Source organism: Panthera onca, chromosome E2 (genome assembly GCF_046562875.1).
Source record: "Panthera onca isolate mPanOnc1 chromosome E2, mPanOnc1 haplotype 2, whole genome shotgun sequence".
Classification (NCBI taxonomy): Eukaryota; Metazoa; Chordata; class Mammalia; order Carnivora; family Felidae; genus Panthera; species Panthera onca.
This window is the reverse complement of record NC_138353.1, coordinates 33,684,414-33,708,573: the sequence shown is the minus strand read 5'-3', so window position 1 is coordinate 33,708,573 and position 24,160 is coordinate 33,684,414. Positions and strand designations below refer to the sequence as shown.

The following is a 24,160-nucleotide window of genomic DNA, read 5'->3' as shown; positions in this document are numbered from 1 at the left end:
CGGGGGTGGTCCGGACCCAGAGATGTGGGTTCTGAGCAGACACATTTCCCGTAGGCTTCTCACCCCACTGGGAGGGACGAGGCTGGAGGGTCAGAGCAGGGCCCTTGAGAGCACAGAGCCCGACACAGGCCCTCCAGCCGGGCCGAAGGGCACGATGGCATGCTTGGCACCCTCAGGGGGAGAAGGGGCACCTGGGCCCCTGGGCAGCCTGAGACCGCACACCTGGCTTCTTGTAGATCACGTAGAGCAGGAGGAAGAGAACGACGCCGATGGCGATGAGGGCTGCCCACCAGGTGAGAAGGAACATGATGACCACAGAGATGACCGCCCCGAACAGCGCCGTCCACTTGCTGTAGTATCGGAACGAGGGTCTCCACCCTGGGCGGGGGACACAGGTCACACTCGAGCCTCCCCCTGGGCCGGTGCTGCTGGGGCAGGGCCTGGGTGGCAACACCAGCAGAGCCCAGAGCCGGGATCCCGGGCTGTGCCCACCACCCGGGTCTCCTGGGGCTGGGCCTGGAGGCTCCGGGGAGGACCGCCCGCCCGCCTCGGCTGGCACTTGGCCACTCCAAGGAGGAGGCATCCAGCTCTGGCCAAATACAGCCACGCGTCAGCAACAGCACCGGCTCCCGTGTCTCCCAGGGATGCCAGGGGGTGAGAGCACGAGGAAGGATGTGGTTCTGCGGGGCTCCATGCCACCGGGCCGTGCCCGGCCCACCACTACTGACAGCTGCCCCACGGCACGACTGTGGGGCACCACAGCCCCCAGTCTAAGGCAAAGGTGGCCTGACGACCAGCCCACTGGGGATTCGGGGCCTAATAATAATAAGAAAAAGGTTTTCTCGAGACTCTTTACTGCCATCTGCTAGAAGTTTTTCAGGACAAACATAGAAATCGATGACGCAAAGAGGCGGCACCCCAAGAGCTGTGGAGTAAACGACCTACAGCAACCCTCTCTGTGACTTTGGGCCATTCTCTTCCTTTTCTGGGGAGTCAGACTCCTGACTCCTGTAAAATTGGTGCAGGAAGGCACTAGAAAAATCTCTGCACCCCGGAAACAGTGTATGAATCCACATACAGGGGACACTGTCCGTGCTTGAGAAAGGACAGCAGCTATGATGATGATTTCAATGGTTCCTTGAATTGGTTTTGATTTGGGAGGTGACTCCGGTCTGCCCACCTGCATCACGCCTTCCGCTCCCCCACCCATGCCCCCGCCCCAGGTGCTTCCTCCCACAGAAGGGTGGAGGGGGCTGCTTACCGGGCGAGTTGGTGATGGAGGCGTGGAAACAGCTGAAGTTGATGAGGGCGTAGGAGCACAGGAAGAAGTTGGAGATGATGGGGGCAATGGTGTTGAGCTCAGCTTCAAGGACCCGAGGGGAGAGAGGACAGTCTGTTGGGCAACCAGCCAGGGAGCCACCTGGCACCCTCCCTCGCAGCTGGGGGATTCCAGACAGGCCACAGAGGCTCAGTGAGTCTCGGCCTTCTCATCTGTGACATGGGTCCATCGTGTTGTGCCACTCAAGGGGCCGATGTTTTGTTAACTGTAAAATGCCAGCTCTTAAGAGGATGCAGAGCAGTGGGAGAGGCTACGGGATCACAAGGACAGTGGCTGTCACACTTTTTTTTGTAACACAAATTATAGTAGGAAATATACTTTACAGCGTGACCGAAGACACGGGACATATACCATCTTTTATCTGAAACCCTGAGACCACAAGACACACACAGTTCCGCCCGCAGTAGAAACCCACTCAAGAACAACTTCCTTCCCTGCCACTGCCCCGAGAAACCCCAGACAAACTTGTGTATGTGTATCCTTGTCTCAGGGCCTGCTTCTGGGGGATCCCAAAACAAGACAAGCACCTCTTATGCATCAGGGCCTCTGTGCACGATTCCACTGAATCCGCCACAAGAGCCCTGCCCCAGAGCATCTGAAATGATGGTTCTCAGTCTGAAGTGTAGTCAGAACCGCCCAGATAAAAGGACATCAAATCTGAGTCGGGGGAGGGGGGGGGGGTGGACTGCACGGTGAGCAGGAAGCAGAGGTGTGTCTGGGGAAGCCCAGGCCTGACTAGTCATTTCCATCCCCCGGGGGCGGCCCTGCTGCCTCCTCATCTGGTTCAGGATCCAGAGCAGCCGGTGTCTGGAAAGGTTCCCTTGAGTGGACGTGAGTAGATTGGTAGGGATCGCTGATGCCAGCGTGAGGAGCAGGACCACGGGACCACCAGCCGAACCCCCCACCCTGCTCCTGCATAGAGAGCAGGGGCCGGAGGGTCAGCGTGCCGTAGCGTGGCCACCGCCCTTGCTTGGTGCGGCCACCTATTTTCTAGCAAGTTCTGCCTTGTTGGTTAAGGAGACCAGGAAGCACTGGGGAGTGTGTGCGTATACGAATGCATGCGTGTGCATGTGTGTGTGTGTGTATGTGTGCACACCGGTCTCTTCCTGCCCATCTATGACACACCTTTTCTGCACTATCTCTCCCATTCTGCAAATGAGACCAAGGCTCAGGAAGGTAAAAATGATGTGTCCAAAGCAATACAGCTGGCTTATGGCAAAGCCAGGAGAGAGAGACAATCTGGGGCGCCTGATGGCTCCGTCGGTTAAGCGTCCAACTTCAGCTCAGGTCATGATCTCACACTTCGTGAGCTCGAGCCCCACCTTGGGCTCTGTTGTCGGCCCTGAGCCCACTTCCGATCCTCTGTCTCCCCCTCTCTCTGCCCCTCTCCAATTGTTCTCTCTCTCTCTCTCTCTCAAAAACGAATATAAATTTTTTTAAAAATCTAAAAAAAAAAACGAGAGAGAGAAAAGAAAGTCCATCTAACTAACTGATTAACTGGGATCTGTCTCCTCGGGCATCTTCTATCTTGAAGTCCAAGGGAGCTGGCAGCTCAAGGGTGGAGAAATGAGTTTAGACACCTACAGAGATACTGACTGAGCTGTTTGTATCAGCTCCCACGAGCTGTCCTGTGCTCTAAAGTTGTCCCGGGGGCTAATTCAGACCTGGTGTCTGGGAGGTGCGGGCAACTTGCCAGGACACGGGAATACAGAAGCAGGAAAAGAAGGTAGGGTCCCTTCTAACAAAATAGAATGGTCCACCTGCCTGGTGTGGTGTGGGAGCCACCCTGTCTGGAGGCGGGGGAGGGGTGGGCACCGAATGACCCTCCCGAGTGTTCTTCCAGAGAGGGCCTCGCTCAAGAGTTATTCCACGAGTGCCCACTCCCTGCCAGGCCTGGCTGGGCGCTGGGCGCCAAGGTGAGCGGCACAGAGAGGAGCCCTGCCGGCCCTCACAAGCCTCTGCGCCCTGGCAGCCTCTCACCGATGATGATGAAGGCCACCGCGATGGCGTAGGCCAGCAGGTAGCCGCGCACGGGCTCCTTGTTCTTGCCGTAGCCCTTGCCGAAGAAGCCGATCAGTGGGTACAGCTGGTCCTCGCACAGGCACTGTGGGCACAGGAAGACGTGTTCACCCCAGGCTGGGTGCCCCCCTCCCCTCCCTTGCAGCCCCAGCTGGCCCTGCTTCCTCCTTCCACCTCAGCAGACTACTTGCCCCAGTCTGGGTCCTGTCTTCTCTCTCTCTGTCTCTTTTTTAAACGTTTATTTTTGAGAGAGCATGAGTGGGGGAAGGACCGGGAGAGAAGGAGACACAGAATCTGAAGCAGGCTCCAGGCTCTGAGCTGTCAGCACAGAGCCCGACATGGGGCTCGAACTCGCGCGCCAACCCACCAACTGTGAGATCATGACCTGAGCCGAAGTCAGACGCTTACCTGACCGAACCACCCAGGCACCCCCTGGCTTCTGTCTCTTAAAAGGGAGTCATCTCCCTGCCCACCCCCACATCACCAGGGAGATAGCAAGGGGGCAAAGAGAGGGGGTGGCCCGCGTGGGGGTGAGACTGGGTCAGAGAAATTGCAGGCAGGGCGCCAGGCTGCACAAGGGAGACTCTGGGAGGGAAATGCGGGTGCCCTTTGCAGCACACCATGGGACGGGGGCCGCTTCCTGCGGGTTTGCTCGCTAGCCCCCTTTCTCCTTCAGTCTAGACGTCCCCGTCCCATGATACCTCCAGGCCTCTGTAGGGGTCACCTGGGGACCCTTCCACCGGGCCTTCCGACACTCGCGGCCCCGTTCCGCGGCCTCACCTGGAAGACCTTGGCGGCGGAGACGAGGCAGGCCAGGGCGGAGGAGAGCGTGGCCCCAAAGATGCCGGCCGTGATCAGGGGCGCGAAGCCGGACACCATGCTCATGGTCTGCAAGGACATGGGGTTCGGGCCCCTCACCGTGGGGCCCCTCACGCCCGGAGTCCTCGCCTCAGGCAGGGGCTAGGTCCTGAGGCCCCCGAGTCCACACTCCCCGCCTGGAGATCCCAGTGCCCACCGAGTCAGGGACTGGGCCCAGGGGCCCCCCACCTGAGCCTGAACCTCTTTCCCCCGCGCCCGGGACCCAGCCCCCCAAACCATGTGTGTCCCAGCCTGTTCCAGCCTCTGTCTGGTCCTTCCCCGCGTCTGCTGGGCCAGACTCCCTGGCAGAGGCCGCGCGTACCTGGTAGTAGTTGATGAGGCCATAGCGGCAGCTGTGCTGGTGGGCACACTCGGTGAAGTTCCAGCCGTAGCCACAGGCCAGCCCCTCGCAGGCGCCCGAGCCGGGGGTCACCGTGGCATTCAGGACCCCGGAGGCATCGCGAACCACGCAGGAGCCTGAAGGGGCAGTAGGGCTTGGGGAGGCCTCCCTCCCGCCCTTCCCTCCTTCCTCCTCTCCTCCCACCCCAGACACTGGCCGCTTCTGCACAGGGCAAGCGGCTGCTTGAGGGGCCAGCTCTCCCTTTAGCGTGTGCTACTACTAATGGACGATGACGACGATGACGGCAATGAAATCTGCTAACGTGCAGAGGCACTCACGACGTGCCACGCGCTCCGCTAAGCGCTTGAAACAACCCTGGGAAGCAAGTATGACCATCGCTTTTGTTGTCGGTGCCATTCTACAGCGGCGCGGTGACCTACAGTGACCCGTGAAGATCACCACGTCCTTAAAGCAGAGACCTGGCTGGCTGTGACCGGGGCCGTGTCCCTCGGCCATCCGTGAGCGGCTCACCTCACAAGGGGGTGGCGGGCAGCCAGAGCGCCTGTGAGGATCTCAGTGCGAGGCAAGTGTCAACAGCCCAGGCCTGGGTTCAAACCTGGCTCCACCACTCAGTGGCTGTGTGACCCTGGGCAGGTCACTTAACCTCTCTGAGCCCTGCTTTTCTCCTCTGTAAAATGGTGGGTTGGCAGTGCCTGGATTGAATGTGGTGAGGCATGTCAAGGGCCGGGCATGTGGTTGAGTCAGCGGTTAGTGTCGTCTTCACCACCACCACCATCATCGTTATTGTCATTATTACCCGTCCTTGGGTCAGAGTATTGTTTGTCCTCTAGGAATTTCCCACTCTTGAATCTGTAACCTCAGGTTTGAAGGGACCAGAGGAGCCTGGTCTGACCGTCCCCATCCCCACCACAAACGACCATCCCCCCCCCCCCCCGAAGATGTTCTGGTCACCACCGGTTGTCCCCAAAAAGAAGGTTTGAGGGTCCACTTCTTGCGGTCACCATGCTCTCCCTGTTAGAGAGCTGAGCCCCCTGCCCCGTGTGACCCTTCCGGCGGTCTGGGCTGGCTACTCACCGATGGTGGCCGAGATGGCCAGGTAGGAGACAGTGGTCCAGAAAATGGCCATGAGCGTTCCCTTGGGAATGGCTACAGCAGGGTCCTGGGGGAGGGGGAGGAAGAGAGAGAAGGCATCAGGCAGCCTCTGGGCCTCCGTCAGGCCCTTCTCTTGTCTGAGGCCCAGATGGGCCAGCAACTGTTGGCTGTGTGTGCATCACCGTCAGGTACCCATTGATTTGTGTGGTTCCACAGCAGTTAACATACAGACAAGCCCCAAACTCTCCTCTGAGGAGAACCTCTCTGCTGGCATTTTCCTAGCAGAAATAACAAATCTTCACATGCACACATCGTATATTCTACTCTTCCAGACACTTCCTCAAACATAACTTCCTGGGCAGTGGCCAGGGTGTCCCTACCCTGCTGGTGGGGAAACTGAGGCCAGGAAGCGGAGCAGAGGCCCCAGCCGGCTGAGCCAGGGGCGGCTCTGTCCTGACCACACCAAGTCCACAGCCTCAGGCCTCGGGGGGCTGGTGCTGGGTGGTGCAACACAGGTAGGGACTCTTACAGCAGGGTCCCCCCGTCAGGTGTAGACCCCAGCCCCAGGGGCAGGCCACGTGGGCACTGGGAAGGACATCCGTGCACCTCCCCAGCTTTTCCACAGCTGGCAGGTAGAACCACAAATTACAGAGCTTGGAGGGACCACGAGACCGTTCAGCGTCACAGGCAGGTCCAGACAAAGCTGGCAACAACCAGTTTCCTGCCTCAGACACTCAGGAGCCTGAGTTGGAATTGATGGTCACTCAGTGATGAACGAGCCCCGGACCCCGCCCTTAAGGACCCTGTGCCCCAGGGAAGGAGGTCCCGCCAACACAGGGTGGCACCTGTCACGGGACAGCCTGAAGTGTGCTGGAGAACAAGGGGAAGGAGGGAGAGCAACACGGTGCAGCGACCACGGAGGGCCTCACGGCAGAGGGGACGGCTGAGGTGGCTCTGAAGGCCCTGGGGTGGGAGGAAAGGTGAGGCAGGCCAGAGCCAAGCGGAAGCAGAGATGCGTTGCTGGAGCGAGGCTGGGGGACCTAGAGCTTCCAGATCTGCTGCAGTGTCTGCTTTGGGGGACCCGGCAACTCTTCCTTGGGTACCAGGATGGCCTGACTAGGTCAACACACAGAGTCCCCCTGGTCCCAAGGCCAACGGACCGCCTCCACTTCCCCTCCCACCTACAGTGGGTTGAACAGTATCTCCAAAAATTCGTGTTTGCTCAGAACCTCAGATTATGACCGTATTTGGAAATAAGGTCTTTGCAAATGTCGTTAGTTAAGATGAGGTCATACTCAGTTGGGTGGGCCTTAAATCCAATGACTAGTGTTCCTGTGAGAAGAGGCAGGGACACACAGAGGGAAGAAGGCTGGGTGAAGACAGTCGCAGAGACTGGAGAGAGGCAGCCCCATGCCAAGGAATGTCAGAGCCACCAGAAGCTGGGAGAAGAAAGGAAGGATTCTCCCCTACGGCCCTTAACACCTTTGTTTTGAACTTTTGGCTTCCAGACTGTGCAAGAATAAACATCTGGGATTTTTTGTTTGTTTGCTTGTTTTTGGTTTCTGTTTGTTTGTTTCTGAGAGACAGAGCATGAGCAGGGGAGAGGCAGAGAGAGGGGGAGACACAGAATCCGAAGCAGGCTCCAGGCTCTGAGCTCTCAGCACAGAGCCCGACGTGGGGCTGGAACCCATGAACTGTGAGATCATGACCCGAGCCGGTGTCAGAAGCTTAACCGACTGAGCCAGCCAGGCGCCCCAGTGTCTGTTTTAAGCCCCTGTGTTTGTGGTAGTTTGTCACAGCAGCCGTGGGAGGTGGGCACACCCGGCCTCCATCCTACCCCTACATCTTGGCCTGAAATCTCTGAGCCCAGCTCACAAGTCAGGCACATCTGAGCCCACATCCCAGCCCATCTCTTCTCAGGGGTATGTGCGCTGGGACAAGCCCCTTCACCTCTCTGAGCCTAGGGATGCCCCGAACCCCGATCTGTGAGACGATAACCCAACGTGGCACGCAGCCAGCACCCACAAATGTGAGCAGTTAGGAGAGGGGACTGTGTCGTGCTCGGGGACACGTGCTGGGACCACAGATGCAGCACAGACCCCACAGCTGTCACCTGGAAGTCCCTTGTCTCTCAGCCTCAGCCTCCCCATCAGAAAATTAAGCTAGTAAAGCTTTCCTCGGACATAGCACAGGCTGATTGTGAAGAGACGTTGGTCACGAGATTGCTCTGTCAGTGCTAAAGGGTCGGGGCGGTGTGAGGGATTAATATGATGGTAACTCTGATGTCACCCTTTAAAAAAAATTTTTTTTAATGTTTATTTTTGAGAGAGAGAGAGAGAGACAGAGCACAAGCAGGGGAGGGGCAGAGAGAGAGACACACACACAGAATCCGGAGCAGGCTCCAGGCTCAGATCTGTCAGCACAGAGCCCGACGCGGGGCTCGAACACACGGACCGCGAGATCATGACCTGAGCTGAAGTCGGACTGAGCCACCCAGGCACCCTTGACGTCACCCCTTTAAATGTCACGTTCTCTGAGGTCTCCCGCCACCTTGTGCGAATTTGTACCAGCTCCTCCACCCCCGCCCCCAGGGATTCCCTACCCTCCCTCTGCTTCGTTTCTCTCCCCAGCACCACCCACAAGCCACTCTCACTCCACGTCCTCCTTATGTTTCGGTGCCTTGTCTCTCTCACGAGAATGTCAGCTCCATGAGGACAGGAACTTGTGCCTGTTTTCTTCCCCGCTGTGTCCACAAGATGCAGGCACAAAGCAGGTGCTCAAAACATATCCACTGAATGATAAACTTAGGATGACGCTGAGGCCTCTTGGTTCTAGAAACTTGCATTCCAGCTCCTCTGCCACCTGTGTGTGTGTGGCCCTGGGCCACCCCAGCCCTCTCCGCGCTTGGTTTGCTCCTCTGTAACATGGGGGTGATGAGGGCATGAGCCCCCTGAGTATAATGTACCCGGCGGCCACATAGTAAAAATTACCACAACCTTGACTACTAGCCATTAGTACATTCTCCATGCTGGGCACTGTTCTAAGCACATCACATAAATTAGCACATGGAATCCTTATTCCCTGCTCTGCGAAGGGGAGGGGGCGGTGGGCTGTTAGTCCCATTTGACAGTTGGCAAAGCTAAAGCCCAGGGAAGTTTTAAGGGACTTGCATAAAGTCTCCATGAATGGAAGCTTCTCTCCCATTGAGGACATACTGTCTCACAAAATGGGCAGAGGGCTGGATGCAGGAGGGAAGGGCCGCTTGGGGGCTTGAGGGCATTTAGGACAGAGTGGAGGTGCACCCCCCTTCCCCCCTACTACTGGGTCCGGGACAGCTGCCTGCTACCTGAGAAGCTGGACGAGGTGTCTGGATAAATCGCTAGGCTGCGATGATCTGTAACGGGGCTGGCAGGGGAACCAGGCTGTCTGAGCACAAGACTGGCCACTGCAGGGACCTCAGGGCAGACAGGCAGACCAGGCCTCTCCTGGCCGCTCCCCAGAAAAGGAAGAGGAATCAGACAAACACAGCCACTCCGGGATTCCCAGGCCACGCTGGGTACCGCCCAGGCATACCCAGTTAGAGCCAGGCTGGGTGGAGACTGTCCCCAAGGCACAATTCTTAAGTCGTTTAAGAAAATGCATCAAGGAGGGGCGCTTTGGTGGCTCAGTCCGACTCTTGGTTTTGGCTCAGGTCATGATGTCACAGTCTGTGGGTTCGAGCTGTGTGTTGGGCTCTGTGCAGACAGTGTGGAGCCCGCTTGGGATTCTCTCTCTCCCTCTCTCTCTCTCTCTCTCTCTCTCCCTCTCTCTCCCTCAAAAATAAATAAATAAACATTAAAAAACTGCATCAAGGAGCACCTTTCAAATGGGACTGGAGGCTGGGGGAAAGGGCTCCAAGCACAGAACCAGGCTCTCACCGATCACCCCACATGCACACCATCTATCTCCTTGATCCTGCCCTGGCAAAGACACCACGGCTTTCAAAGCCCAGCCTCAGCCCTACCTCCACCCAGGAGTTTTGCCGGAGCCCCTGCCAACATCCGCCTGCCCTTCTCTCCCACCTTCTACCAGTTTGTACTTCACTCTAAGCCTCCCATCCAGTACGTTTCACCCTCTATCCACTCAATAAGCATGTTGTCCGACTCTTAGCTGGGAATCGGGACATAGAGGCAGGCCCCAGTTGTCCAGCTCAAGAGAACGGGACGGGCGAAGAGACACGTAAATGGCCCGATGTCTTTATGCTCAAGAGCCACGAAGGGCCGGGGGAGATTTAAGGATGGAAGCGTTATTTGAAAGAGAAACAGAACTTCTCAAGGTTAAAAAAACAAGCGTAGGGCATCCCAGGAAGAGAGCACAGCAGAGGCAAAGACGTGGAGGAGGGACAGACAGCAGCAGGTCCTCGGGACTGGGGCAGGGGTCATAGCAATGGCATTGGCAGGTTGGAACCTTGAGCTCTGAGCCTAGGAAACTGCCCACATCAGGAGGGTGGAGGGCCCTGGGAAGATGTCAGCCCAGCCAAGATGTGCATGAACCAGCTGTAACTTTGGAAGGTCAAGCTGGCTCCGTCTTCCCCTTAGGCTGACTCCCGGGAACCAGGGAGGAGACTGGCCCGCTTTAGTCATTAGTCCTCCAGGCCTAGAGCATAGCTGGTGCCAATCAACAAACCTCAGAACTGAGTAGAATGAACGGACCTGGTTTGGATTGACTGGGGTTGAGTTGGGTTGGAATGGACTGGATTTTAGAAGCTCTGACTCCATGGTGTCTGTGCCAAGCTCAGTGCCCAGTGGGAGATCCCAGCGGGACACAGCCAGGAAGCCAGGGGCGGGGGGGTGGGCGTCTGGCTCACCTTGAGGTCCCCAGAGATGTTGGCCCCTGCCAGGATGCCTGTAGCCGAGGGAAAGAAGATGGAGAACATCCCGAAGAAGCTGCCTTCTGCACCCCGCCAGTCGGGTACCAAGTTCTGGACAAAAATGTCCGCTGGAAGACCAAAGCCTGAATCAGGGACGCCTGGAAGGCTGGGCCCAGCCAGCCAGGCAGGAGGCTCCTCTCTGGCAGCTCCTGGCCCTGGGAGTTGGGGGGTGGGTCTCATCTTCCTCATGCTCACAGAATGGGCCCAACCGGTGGGCAGACTGTACCCGTCCCCAGAGCCATGGGCAGGGGCCCCAACTTGCACATACCCCGGTAGCTGAAGAAGCCTTTGGAGGCCTTGTCCTCAGATGGGGGGATCAGCGTCCCCACTAAGTAGTTGGCAAAGGAGATCATGATGACGAGGAAGAAAAGCACCTGGGCCTGGGGGGTGGGTAAAGGACCCTAGAGGTCACATGGCCTGGCCCTTCCTGCTCAGGGAGCCCCAGCAGGTCAGAACCTGTCCAGGATCCCGTCCTCATTCATTCATTCATTCATTCATTCATTCATTCATCACCCATTATGCTGCAGGTCCCGTGCTGGGAGTCGGCCACATAGCAAAGCTCTTGGCTTGTCTTGCTGGTGAATAAGGAACACGACTCCAGGGAAAGAACGAGGGTGTGATGGGGACTGTGGGTGGGGCTATGGAGCAGAGTGGCCTACAAAGGTATCTTCAAGGGTCCTCAAGGAGGGGATGAGTGACAGCAGAATGATCGGGGGCACAAGCCTGGGACACTCAAAGAACGGCGAGGAGGCCGCAGAGCCGGAAGCCGGAGGGAGGGGGAGAGAGGGCAGGCAGCGGCAGATCTGGCCAGTCTGCCCGCTGACGCCGGAGATTTCTGCTGCCCTCGCCCCACGGTGCCAAGCCTCTGAATTTTGGCTGGATACAGGTTCACGTGAGGACCACGTCTCCCTGCCCTGCTTGCAGCTTAGGTGTGGCTGAGAGATCAAGTTCTAGTTGATGGAATGGAAGCAGAGGTTTATGAGGAATTTCCAGGTGGTGCCAGAAAAGGAAAAGGAAGGGGAATTCGTTCCTTTTCACCCTCTCCCCTTCCTGCTGAGTGGACTGTAGACGTGGTGGCAGTGGCCGCCGTGGAGCAGGTGCATGGAGGCCACACCCAGGGATGGAGCGGCCACAGGACAGAAACAGTCTGGGCACCTGAGCCTCCGGGAGCCACGCGCACACACACACACACACACACACACACACACACACACACACGGACTTTTACAGGTGAGAGAAACACACTGGTCCTGGTCCAGGCCCCGCCCTCAGGGTCTCTGTCACAACAGCAGAGCCGAAAGCCCAGCTAATACAGCGAGAAGAGGCAGGGCCGGGCCCAGGACCGGGGCCTCACGACTCACGTTCTTCACCTGACCACTCCCAACATCCCCTCCTCACCTTGGACTCCCACTCCATGCCAGCCAGGGAGATGGCCAGCAGCACGGTGACGGTGACCACGCCAATGATGCGGATGTCATTGATGGGGTCCACGATGGGCGTGCCGTACTCCTAGGGTGGGGCACAGGCCGGGCTGCACACCCCACCCCTCCATCACAGGTGCCCTCTCAGCAAAGCACAAACACAACCACCTCGCCCACCCACAGAACATCCAGAGTCGTGCTGTATCGGCCTGGACAGTTTGGCCCTAAAGGAAACACACACCCCTGAAGGGGACTTCTGGGAATGGTCTTTATGTGATGAGATCACCCAGTCACCCACAGCGAGCAGACAGCGGCCTGGCAGGCAAAGTGGGGCAGAGGGGCAGGAAGGCCTGGCCTAGGTGGGGGGAGGGGAGAGCGAGGTAGGCTTCCCCGGGCTCCCTCTGCCTGGGGTCCAGCCCCCAGCTTTACCTGGAGCAGGTCCCGCACGGTCTCTGCAAAGCCCACGGTGTGCATGGCCACGCCCACAGCATTGGCAAAAGCGAAAATGAGGCCGATGGAGCCCCCGAGCTCTGGGCCGAGACTCCGGGAGATGAGGAAGTAGGTGCCACCTATTAAGGATAGAGCCAGAATCCGTGAAACCAAAGGATCAGCTGGCTGAGGTGGGCTTGGGCCAGGCAGAAGCCGAGGCTGGGAAAGGGTAACCACGGGACCCACGGGACCCATAGCACAGGAGATAACCGAGGCCATCTGTGGGTGCCCAAAGCCTTCACCTGGAACCAGAGGGAGCAGCCTGGGGAGTCCCCGTTTTGGTGGGGGTGGGGTGGGTGGGAGTGGCTTGGAGACCCATTCCCGGGGAGGAGACCGGGGGAGCGACAAGAAAGAGGAGGGCCTTCGGGGTGGGGTGGGACCCACCTGACTTGACCTTGCCGTTGGTAGAGATGGCCGAGATGGAGAGGCCCGTGATGGAGGTCACCGTGACCGAGAGCAGGATGATGATCCAGGTCAGGACTGGGGGGGGGGGGGGGGGGGGGGAATGTGATTACCAGAAAACCCAGCTGGGGCATTTCCCAGGTGGGGAGCCATGTGAGGAACCTGTTAGCCAGCTGGCTTGCCATGCCACCTAAGTCACCAAGCCTTGGTTTTCTCTGAGCCTTGGTTTTCTCATCTGAAAAATGGGTCTCTGTCTACCTCCTGGTATATTCTGAACAGCCAGTACATAAAGGATCATTAGGTATGGAAGGGAAGGTACCCTCTTTTAGTAATAAAAAGTAATGTAGGGACACTTGGGTGGCTCAGTCAGTTGGGTGTCTGACTCTGGCTCAGGTCATGATCTCGTGGTTCACGAGTTTGAGCCCCGTATGGGGCTCTGGGCTGACAGCTCAGAGACTGGAGCCTGTTTCAGATTCTGTGTCTCCCTCTCTTTCCCTGCCCCTTCCTCTCTCTCTCTCTCTCTCAAAAATAAATAAAACATTAAAAAAATTTTTAAAAAGTAATAGTTACCACTTGATGAACACCTTTGGGTACCAAATCCTATGGTGTTTTACATGCATCATAGAAACCCTATTATAGGTCTGTGGGTAGGGACAGTTATCACTCCCAGTTTACTGATGAGGAAACCAAGGCTCAGGGAGGTTAAGAAACTTGTCCAAGGTCACACAGCATCAGAGCTAGCATCTGAACCTTGGTGTCTGTCCAGAGCAGAAGTTCCTAACCTGGATGCTATGCAGGAGAGATTGGCTCTGAGCGGTTCAGGGACCTACTGAGGGCAAACAGGGCCAGGGACAGTCCTCGGGTCTGTTGACTCCACTGCAGACTCCCCTGCCACACCTCCCTGTCCTCTGTCACTGCAGGAGCCTGCGGGCTCTGCAGCCCAAATTCAGGATTGTGGCCTGGAAGGGTAAGGTCTCAGACACACTCTTCCCCTTCCCCCAGGAGGTGACACTCACCGATGCCCGCCTGGGCTGTAATCCAGGGGAGCCGTAGGTAGAGGATCACGCCCCAGATATTGAGCATGCAACGGATCTGGGAAGAGAGAGGGGTCGGAGGTCACCTGGGTGGGCCGGATACCCCAAAGCCAAACATACAAGTCCCTGTCCCCAGTCATGGCATGGCACGGCCTAGGGGACACGTGGGTCCTTTCTTGGCTCTACTCACTGCAATGGGTTCCTACTTCAATGCCCCTCTAACTCACCGGGGCACCCAGGGAGGGTGGGGTACCCAGAGACTCACTTTTCTGCCCTCCCATTGGGGTCTGAGGATGGGCTGCAAGCATAATCACCCCTCACCCGGCTCCCAGCCCGGGATCCTGTGTCCGGCAGCCCCAGCCAGGGCCCCAGTGGCCAGCTGCTGGCCCAGGGCCTGGCATCCAGGGGCAGCTCAGCAAATGCCAGCTGAGCCAATGCCCCACATACAAGCAGAAACAGCACTCAGGTCGCTGTGACTTCAGCTTCCAAATTTAAAGCAAAGCCAGAGGCCACAGCTGAGACTGAAATTCCATGGAGGTGGGGGTGCTGATATGGTCTTGGGCCCCAGCCACGTCTTGGGGAGGGGAAGGAACATGTGGCATTTACAAGGCAGGGAGACCTCTAAGACCCTCTATACGCTCCGAGATACTGAACGGGGCCACGCGAGGCTCTGGCTGCCACAGCTCAGGAGGAAGATCCAGACGCCATATACGAGCTGCTGGGGTAGAGGGGAGCTCACAGTTCAGATGGAGAAACGGAGGCACAGCCAGTAGGCAGCTGGTCAGAGTGAGGTCAGAACCCAGGCCTCCCGCCTTCCAGAGCAGGACCAAAGCCTTCTTCTAAATCTCATGCGATCCCCTCTGTAAGGTCCCATAATGCCTTGCAAAGCCAAGTTCATTTGATTCTTTGCTGTTTGAGGACTTACTGGTGCTCTAGGCCACAGGAAACCTTCCCCTGCCCATCACTGAGAATGAGAAAAACATGCGTGCACACTGTGTGTTTCGTGCTGCCCCCTGGTGGCTGTGGGGGAAAACAATGTCTTCTAATAATACCAGGGGAAGCATTGATCCAAGCAATTCCCGTCTATTAACTCATTTAATGCACATCATTTACAGATGAAGAAACTGAGGCACAGACAGGTTAAATAACTTGTCCAAGGCCATAGAACAAGTGAATATACACAGATCTTTCCTAGGGCAAGGTATCAGTCTGGGGGCTGAGAAGCACAAAACCAGGGAAAATCTCTGAGGCCCAGGCTGGACCTTGGGTCTACCCTGGCCACTGACATCTGAGAGTCAGAGCTGAGCCTGGATGGAACTCTGTCTCCCACTCCCATTCCTGGGCATCCCACCCACACCCTACTCACCATCACCCCCTTGACCCAGCCAAAGCGCACGGGCTCCCCAGGGTTCTTCTCACTGTTGGTGCCTGTCTCGTCCTCCACCAGCCCGTCAGTCATCTCATGGCCGGGCCGGCTGTCGAAGGCCAAGGCGTGCAGATGGCCGCCTTCCTGCTGGAAGCCCAGAGGCCACAGGTCAGGCAGGCGGGGCTCATGACACTCCAGCCCCCCATCTCGCCTCCTCCACAGTCCAGCCCCCCAGGCAGCAAACCCAGCAAGCCTCCTCTCCGCCGCAGACCTTCCTCATTCCCACCTCCCTACCTCTTTCAGGTGCGTGCAGCCTCTGTTCACGCACCTCCACTGGCCGTGGCTCATTACCTCTCTAGGAGGCTACGATTGCTTGATTGGGTCATCGGTGCCCGGACAATAAACATTACAACATGTGCCCCGAGCTCTATAGCTTCCACGCTCACATTTCACTGAGGCCTCTTGACCCATGAAGAAGACACTTGTTTGTCCCCGTGGCACAAGAGCCAAGGCTCAGAGAAGTTAAGCACCCGTGTCAGGGTCACACAGCAGGACCGTGGCCAGTCTTTGAGACGGTGCTTACCTTGAGGAAGGAGTGCAGATGGGCCAGCGTGGGCCGGACCTTTCGGGGCTCTCCGGGCAGGGCGCTGTTGGCATAGTGCTCGTAGGCGGGCACCACATCGATAGTGTTGTAGCCGAAGGTGCGCATGTAGAAGGTGCTGCCGTGGGTCAGGTGGCTGGGGTGGCTGCTGTCGTAGGCAGCCGGCGGCGGGGGCTCATCGCCCCCCCGCAGCGTGCTGATGGTGAAGCGCCCGCTGCACAGCGTGGGGTCCCCCGGCATCTCTGACCCCGGCAGCTCTGCCATGGTGGCTCTGGGTGTCCGGGGAGGGGGCCAGGGTCGGCGGGGATGTGCTGGGTGGCTTTATAGGCTGGCCCACAGCGGGGAGGAGGCAGGGAGTTTGGCCCAAACCGCCCGTGGCTGGCGAGCAGGGTCCCTGGATGGGGTGGGAGGTGGAGCACGTGCCCACTGCTGTCCTGCCCGCCACCTGATCGCGGAGATAGCAGCCCGGCCTGGGACCGGAAGGGCTGGGCTGGACCACAGCCAGACGCAGAGTGGGAAAGGGGCAAACACGTCCAGCCCCTGGGTCCCCGAGAGGCTCTTCTGAGTCTGAGAGCTGAGGACGTCTGCAGGACCCTAGGAAGCAGTACTCACCAGAGGGGACTCTTAGGGACCCTATGAGGGACCCTAGGGACAGCCTGATGACCTGTGGCCCCACCCTATGCAGGTTCAAAAACCTCTCATTTTACCTAGTATTTAGTTTTAGTTTTTATTTACCTAGTATCTGTGAATAGATGAATGGTATGATGTTTAAAAAGATGCACACGTGTATATAAAAGGTTAGTCTCTCTCTCTCTTGGACCTCTGACTCCTAGTTGTGCCCGTCCTTCCAAAGACATCTCAGAGTGTAAAAGCCATTACATGCAAGCACCCCCAGACCAGAATTCAGCATGCGATAGGTGTGATCTGTAGCCACCTGGGGCCTGAAGGGCCCCTGGGGCTGACTTGTGGCTGGCAGGGGCCTGCGGGGTGACTGGGTACCCAGCCTGCACATGCACCGCAGAGCCTGAGTTATAGAGCCCAAGGGGGCAGCGCCTCCTCTGGCCCAGCCCAGACAAAGAGCCCCCCATTCCCAAGGCGGACAGCAGCGAGCAGAGGCCCCATTTCATCGCTGGCCCAGGTCAGCTGCCCTGAGGCCATGCCTTGATTGCATGGGGTGGGGGCGGGCTGCCCTCCAGTCACCAGAGGCACCTGAGCCATTGCAGGGGTGGGGGCTGAAATCAGAAGAGGGTTAGGAGAGATGAGTTAGTGTGGTGGGCGCCCAGATGTGCCACCAGAGGGAAGGGGTGCCTGCGCTCAAGGTGCTGTTAAGTTAGTGGGGAAAAGGGACATGGAAACGGACTGGCCTGGCTGTGTAGTGAGGGTAGCAGTGGGAGAGATTCCCCCGCAGGAGGGTCAGGGTGGGGACAGCAGGGACTCAACAGACCCCTGACCAGAGCATTGGAGGACGAGTTGTTTCTCTGGAGGCAGGGGATGGACGGAGACCCCGAGGCCACCACCAGCTCCAGGCTTCTGAGCTGGGCTTCTGCTCAGGGGCCAGCCATCCTTGGGAGGGACAAAGAGGGACACATTTCTCTCCCTCCCTCCTAGAAGGGGGCAGGTAGAAATGCTTAGACTGTGTTAGATAGTAAACTGGGTTAAGGAGTCACCCTCCAAGATAAGGGTACTTGGACTGGGGTCCGGGAGCCCCACAAAGTTGTGGACAAGTTTTCATACCTAAGTGCATTATTCCGGGAAGGGGGACATACCTTTTGCTGCTAGAAGCTAAGCCCACGGGGGCAGGGATCTGGGCCTATGTCGTTCACAGATAATCCCAAGCAGCTAGAAGAGCTGTAAATACTCCATAAATGCTTGCTGGACGGGTAATGAAGGGGGAGCCAGAAGCCAAGAGGGCAAAGAGCGGCTGCCATAGAAACCCCCGGCTGGCAGTCTTAGCCTGAGTCAGGGGTGTAAGGGGCAGCTCCTGGCACTCTCCCAGCCGAGCCAGACATGGGGGTGAGCCGAGGATGACAGGCCCCCGATGACAAACCCGAAAGGTTATGATCACTGTGTATCTGTTTGCAAAGTTTATATATTCATCATATGTGTTCATTTTTTTAAAGAGACTCTCCTCGGGGCTCCTCTTAACGAGCCCCCGGCTTGCCTACCCCCTTCCCAGGATTTCTAGCTGCCCCTCAGAGAGGCTTCTGGAGAAGTGTGTCTCCAACCTCCACCCAGTGGGGCCGAAAGCTAGGAGGTGAGGTCTCCAGGTCAGTTTTCCACCTTCCCTGCAGGTCTGGGCAGGGAGAGGCCGGCAGGTTACTCATTCCGTACCATGGGGCCTTGGGGGCAGATCTTATCACCCTCTCACTTTTAAACTGAAAGTCACAGCTGCCTAACACCCCCTTCCACCCATCCAACACACTCCACCCTGGAGCAGCTGTGGAAATTTCCTGATTCCCATCTCAGGAGGGGAAGAGGCCAGGAGGGGCCAGGACTGGTTTCCAGCAGCAGAGGGGCCACAGGCAGAGAGAGGGGCCACAGAATTGCTGGGTGATCTTGGGCAAGTCACTTCTTCATCCCTCCATGACACCTAGGCCTAGGGGAGCCCCAAGGTCCCTGCTAGCCCCACAGCTGCTTCAAGAAGCCACTCCTGCCCCTCTGCATCTCTCTGGGTGAGGTGAGAGTTAAACAGGACCCCTTGAAGGGCTTATCAAAAGACCACGTTGAAGGGACTGTCAGAACACCTGGTCCCAAAGCACAGACCCCCAGGAAAGCGGATTCTTATACGTGGATGGAAAGTGACCCAACTGGAGACACTTTCCAGGTGGGGGACACAGTGCTGAGTCAGACACAACACCTGCCTTGCGGGACACCAGCTTCCATGTGGGCCCCAGAGTCCTGCAGGTCTGGGACCCAGGACTCAAAGTCGGATGTACCCTGAACCAAGCCCTGTGATGTGAGTCTCAGGCTCACACCCCAGGCCTCAGTTTCCACGTGACTTTGAGCACGTCACCTGACTGCGGTGAGCCTCAGCTGCCTCAGCAGCAAAATGGGAAAGCCACCTGCCCTGGGTCATTGGTGGCTCACCTGTCCAGCGTCAACCCCCAGCAGAGAGACTTCGGGCTCCTTGCGTCTCCCGAGGGGGATGGAGAACAGAAGGGGGAAAGGAAGTGACTCAGTGGTCGAGAAACTCCCTAGGAGCGACAACTCTAGCCACAGGGCTGATATGGGGAGGACAGGAGGGCCTGAGGCAACCTCTGCATCTCAGAGCCTCCTGGCTTCGAGGCCACAGAGCCACTCAAGCATTTATTAGGCTCCTCCTGCATACCAGGCACTGGAACTCACAACCTAGCCTGGCAGGCAAACCAGCAACTGTCTAGGAGAGGGGGCGGCTGCCCCAGAGAGGGCAGGGATTCTGGGGCCTGGGGTCAGCGCAAGGAAGAGGTGGCCGGGGCTGGAGCACACAATGCCATGGGGGTAAGGGGAGGAGGGAAGAAAGGGGGGAATGTGAGGTGTTTCTTCAGTTACACACATTTATTGAGTGCCTACTGCATACCAGGCCCTGTGGTAGGCAAAGGAAGCACCATGGAGAAAAAGACAAGGACCCTGCCCTCTGGGAGCTTACATTCTAGTGGGGAGACAGACAGTAAGTAAACAAACAATCATTATGATACATTTAGTGGTAGGTGCTATTAAGAAAACAAAGCTTTAAAAGAAATTTTTTTAGGAGGGGCATTTAGGCCTGAGAATGAGAAATTCAAGGTAGGCTCCAGCAATGAGAAGGAGCCGCCCATATGCCAGCAGGAATGAGTTCAGGGCTTCCAGAAGGAGGAGAGAGCATGTGCAAAGGCCCTAGGATAGGAGTGTAGACAGCAAGAAGGCTGGTGTTGTTGAGCAGAGGGACTGAGGAGCTGGGGTCTGAGACACGCAGGGATCACTGGGCCTCGTAAGCCAGGGTCAGAAGGTTTATATTCCATCATGTGACGGTCAGATTTCCATTTACCAGAAATCACTCTGGCTGTTGGATGGACGATGGACTGAGGGAGGCAAGGTGCGGCAAGGCTAGTCGGGGACTACCACAGGTGCGCCGTGGTGGCGGCCGGGCCAGGGCAGCGGCTGTGGGTGGCAGGGGGGTGAGGACTGTTGGGACCTGAGGTGTGTTGTGAAGGCAGAGCTGACAGGCCCAGCGCATGCATTCACGTAGAGCAGCGGTTGGAGGGAAGGGCCCAGGAAGGACCCTATGGGGCCAACGGCAGCATCGCTGCTGAGCAGGGAAGCCTGGCAGTGCCAGGGTAAGGGGCCTGGACTGCGAGATGTCACCTCTCTCTGGGAAGCCGCTGGCAAGCAGGGCAAGGCAGAAAGAACAGGGCCGGGGAGGGTCGGGAGGGGTTACCGCACAGCCAGGCAGGAACAGACGGCAGCCTGGCTTAGGAGCCCCCGGGCCGTCCCCTGACTGCACGCGGTCTCGGGCATCACACCGGAACCCCTAACAGACGCTGACTCTGTGACCCCAGCCTGGAGAGTCTATGGGCTTGGGGCCGGCATCTCCCCGGGGGATCCCGAGGAGCGTGCTGAGATCCGGGGAGTTAAAGACCATAATCTTCCACACACAGACTCCCCGCTCCCACCTCACCCCATCCCCACGTCCGTGGCCGCCCGGTCCCACGAGGCTCGCCTGGAGAGGATGGGTATGATGCAACCCTGGTGTCGTGAAATAGCCGGGTAAGAGGATGCGCTGCTCGTCGGCCTGATTCACAACACCAGCTGCAGCAACGATACCAGAACTCCGCCGGCTTCCTCCTCTGCACGTGGTTCCGCGGCTCTGGGATGGCAACGAGCCCCATGCAAGCATCCTCCCCGACCGACGGCCGCCCGGGGCCAGTGCGGTGCCAGGGCGGTGACGGATGGAGGCAGGGTCCCTGCCCGCGGGGGGCTCACAGACTGGATGGCAGCAGGGAAGAGGAGGGCACGCTCAAAGGCCCATACAGTGCAGGGGACAGAACAGCTACGGGGGAACCAGGCACTGGCAACCTGCAACCTCTCCAGCAACCAGGCCCAAGAAACTGAGATTTCTCACGGGCCTTACGGACCACGTAAGCGTGCCTGTTGCAGTCCTGGTCCTTTTACCAGTGTTATAGCAGCTGGACACTGAAGTGTCACGAAGCTGCTGGCAGCTAAAGCAGAAAGGGAAACATGCTTGGTAAGATATTTTCGTTGTTAAAGGAAGGACTCCTGTTCGTTTTCTTCATGGTCAGGCTTGCTTTTTTTTTTTTTTTTTTTTTTTTTTTTACTTATTGAGCCCACATTCATTCTACAAGTAATTGTAGATATTAATAATGTATTAGACACAGTCTGATGAGTTTGGAGGATGCACAGGACAAGGCATGATCACTGTCTTTAAGAGACATATAGTTCATCAAAAGAGGCAAAGCCAACAGTAACCATAACCTAAGGCATAACAGCATAAATCCCTGGATAAAATGCTACCTGGGTTCAGAGAAGGGACGGCTGCCTCTGGCTGGGGCCATGGGATATACAAAATAGCACAATTAGAACAAAGGTAAAAAGGAATAAGCAGTCGTTTAAGGAGGGAGAGTGTCATATGTTAGCTTGGAGCTTCCTGGCAGGCAAGGCAAAAAGCACAATTATGATCAGTAGTCACTATCTGATGAAAGAGTGAGATTTCAGTTTTCCCCCATCTTCCTTTTCTCATGAGGAAAAGAAATCTCCATCAACTCTTTACCCCTCCATCCAGGCTTAGCCGAGAGGATCGCCAATGCAAGGGTGGCCCAAGCTCAGTCCAGCCACACCAACACAAACTGAAGCTAGAATTCTAACACAAATTCAGTCCTGTAGTAACAGATATGACCACACGTCCTTCTGTTTTGCAGGTTCTGTCAACGTGCTCTCCAAGAGACCAAGAAACCCATCATCTCTCCTGCCTCCAGCCTCTCAACGTTATAAGATCAGCGTTCTAACCCCTGAACTATAGAGACTAGCCTTTCATTTTAAATACACCTTTAGCTTTTCCAACTTGACTGTAACCCTTTTTGCCTTTCCTGAAAGCAATAGGAAACATGGGTATTCTGCTCGATTTTGAATTCCACGTGTATTTCTAATCAGAATACTCTTTAATGGCCTCTTTAATGGAGCCCGGGAGCTCCCATAGCGGGGATCAAGGGGTCTAGAATCACAGAGCTGCCTTCAGAAGCTCAGATCCTCCACCCGGTCCCCCAAGCCCACACAGGGAGGTAGTGGGACGGATGTGAGCCAAGACAGGCCTGGGTCTGGCTCTGTAGCCCCTACCTCAGGGCCTCAGGCCTGTCCCTGCGTGCCTTAGCTTCATCATCAAATGGAGAATACCTCTCAGTCAGTGGGGTTTTTTGATGATCAAGAGAGGGAGTAAAAGAAGCATTTCAGAGGATATTAATACCACTCTGCAATGTAAATGATATGTATATAATTTTATCTCAGCTCCTTAGCTACCAGGAAAGAAAGGGAGGAGAAAACCAACCCATCTCGACTGTTTAAGGCAGTATTTTCCGGTAAGGGCAGCTGCTAAAGTTTATGAAACAACAAAAAAAAGTTGGGGCATGGGAGAAGTGATGGGAGGAGTCACTCAGCATTAGGAAGCAGAAACCCAGAGAGTTGGTTTTGGTCTTTTGCAGTCATCAGAGCTCAGGATTTGTTTGACAGAAGTTGCGTGTAAAAAGGCAGGACATGTTCAGAGGATCCTAGAAACTCAGAGTGAGGCAGCCTTCTCCCTCAATGGTTGCCTCTTTCCCGGATACTTGAAGTAAGCTGCTGGCCACCTTAGTATCCCAAGGCAGAATCCCAAAGGATCTTCTGCCGAAGTCACCCAGCATCCCGGGGGTCAGGTTGCAAAATGGCACTTGCCACTCAGGCTGCATTTGTGCTAAAGTGGGGCAGGGGTTTGATCCTAGGGGAATCTCCCCTCCAGATTGGGTCACTATGGCAGAGTGGGGGTCCCGCAGGGTATGGAGCCCCCCAGCAGGAAGTTTGAGGGGCTGCATGTGGAAGGGAAGTTGAGTCTCTACCCCTGGAGAGCTCAGTTAGCAGCACCACTGAGCACGTGCACTAGAGAGGCTCGGGCAAGCCCCAGTCAAGGCACGTGCCTGCTGATGGTGAGCGCAGGAAGGCGGGGGCAGGTGGACACTACCAGAGATTCAATCAGAGTCGTCAGATGGTCATTCGCTTGTGATTTCCTGCGAAGTGTGCACCACCCCCATCGCACACACCCAGTGACGCTCTTTAATGGAGGCCATTTTTCTTGGTTAACCACCTGGCATCGAAGACCAGGCTGGACAACTGCCATTGACCTTGGTGGGTACACAATGGGCAATCTAACCTAGTGAGCTTAGGTACGATGCATAGTTTCCCTAACCAGTTATAATTTTTATCTTCCTATTTAGTGCATCTCAGACATTCTAGGATTTATCGAAAACCTGTGTGAAAAGTGGGGGAGGGGCTTCCACACTTAGACCTGGAGGCCTACTTCTCTACTCCCTGTGTTCAGTCAGAACAAGGGTTCTTGACCCAGGGAAAATAATCTGGGGAGCTTTTTAAAAAAAACCTGAATTACTGCCCAGGCCCCTCCCCAGTCCAACTAAGGCAGAAGCTCACGGGGCAGGGGTGTGGACAGCAGTTTTAAGAGCTCCCAGGGTGATCCGCATATGTAGCCAGGGCTGAGGCCGGCACAGCCCGAGCTGTGAGCTAGAGAAAAGATGTGTTGACTGAGCCTGTGTGCAGCCCAGAGTCTGGGTCTTCTTCAGTAAAGGTAATGCTGATTTAGAGTTTCTTAAAAACTATCTTCCATGTTGTAAAATGTTTCTAGAAAGCTTTTTCTCCTGGATAGACTTGTGGATACATAAGCAGGCCACCAGCCCTTTGTGCTGAATTCATTGCCCAAGGCCAGCAAGTAGCCTTTAAATTATTGATTTGTAAGACAAGTGTGTGCTCCCAAATCAGACCACCCCCCATCTCTCTGCCTTAGGGACCATACCTCCCCCAGAGCCCCCTTCTCCCCACCCACCCCGCCCTGGTCCCACATACTCACCTCTTGAACAAGGTGCTTGGCCAGGATGGGCTGAACATGAGGCCTACAGCCCCTGGCAGGTCTCCACCTGGCTCCAGGGCCCCTCAACTCACCTGAGTCCTGCGTCGCTTCTGCTTCAAGGTCGTAGGAGAGATTAACAGTTGCGTGACACCACTGGTATGCGGCTAAGAGACGAGCTGCTGTTCTCTGTGT

The 24,160-nt window shown here is 56.7% G+C and overlaps 1 protein-coding gene across 4 annotated transcripts in view; it reads right to left on the bottom strand.

Annotated features, from left to right (window-relative positions):
* SLC12A3 (solute carrier family 12 member 3) overlaps positions 1-16,155 on the bottom strand; it is a 37,999-nt gene extending 21,844 nt beyond the window's left edge. For 2 of the 4 annotated variants that reach the window (XM_078438734.2, XM_078438736.2), the window contains exons 1-14: positions 15,874-16,155; positions 15,291-15,437; positions 13,907-13,982; positions 12,873-12,968; positions 12,429-12,568; positions 11,977-12,087; positions 10,847-10,958; positions 10,516-10,646; positions 5,652-5,736; positions 4,539-4,693; positions 4,139-4,246; positions 3,320-3,443; positions 1,262-1,363; positions 223-378 (exon numbers count right to left, since the gene is read on the bottom strand). In XM_078438734.2, coding sequence (XP_078294860.2) covers positions 223-378; positions 1,262-1,363; positions 3,320-3,443; positions 4,139-4,246; positions 4,539-4,693; positions 5,652-5,736; positions 10,516-10,646; positions 10,847-10,958; positions 11,977-12,087; positions 12,429-12,568; positions 12,873-12,968; positions 13,907-13,982; positions 15,291-15,437; positions 15,874-16,155 — 1,825 coding nt within the window. The remainder of the gene's footprint in view (positions 1-222; positions 379-1,261; positions 1,364-3,319; positions 3,444-4,138; positions 4,247-4,538; positions 4,694-5,651; positions 5,737-10,515; positions 10,647-10,846; positions 10,959-11,976; positions 12,088-12,428; positions 12,569-12,872; positions 12,969-13,906; positions 13,983-15,290; positions 15,438-15,873) is intronic. The other 2 variants (XM_078438735.2, XM_078438737.2) reach the window with 1 other exon arrangement.
* Between the last annotated feature and the right edge of the window lie 8,005 nt (positions 16,156-24,160).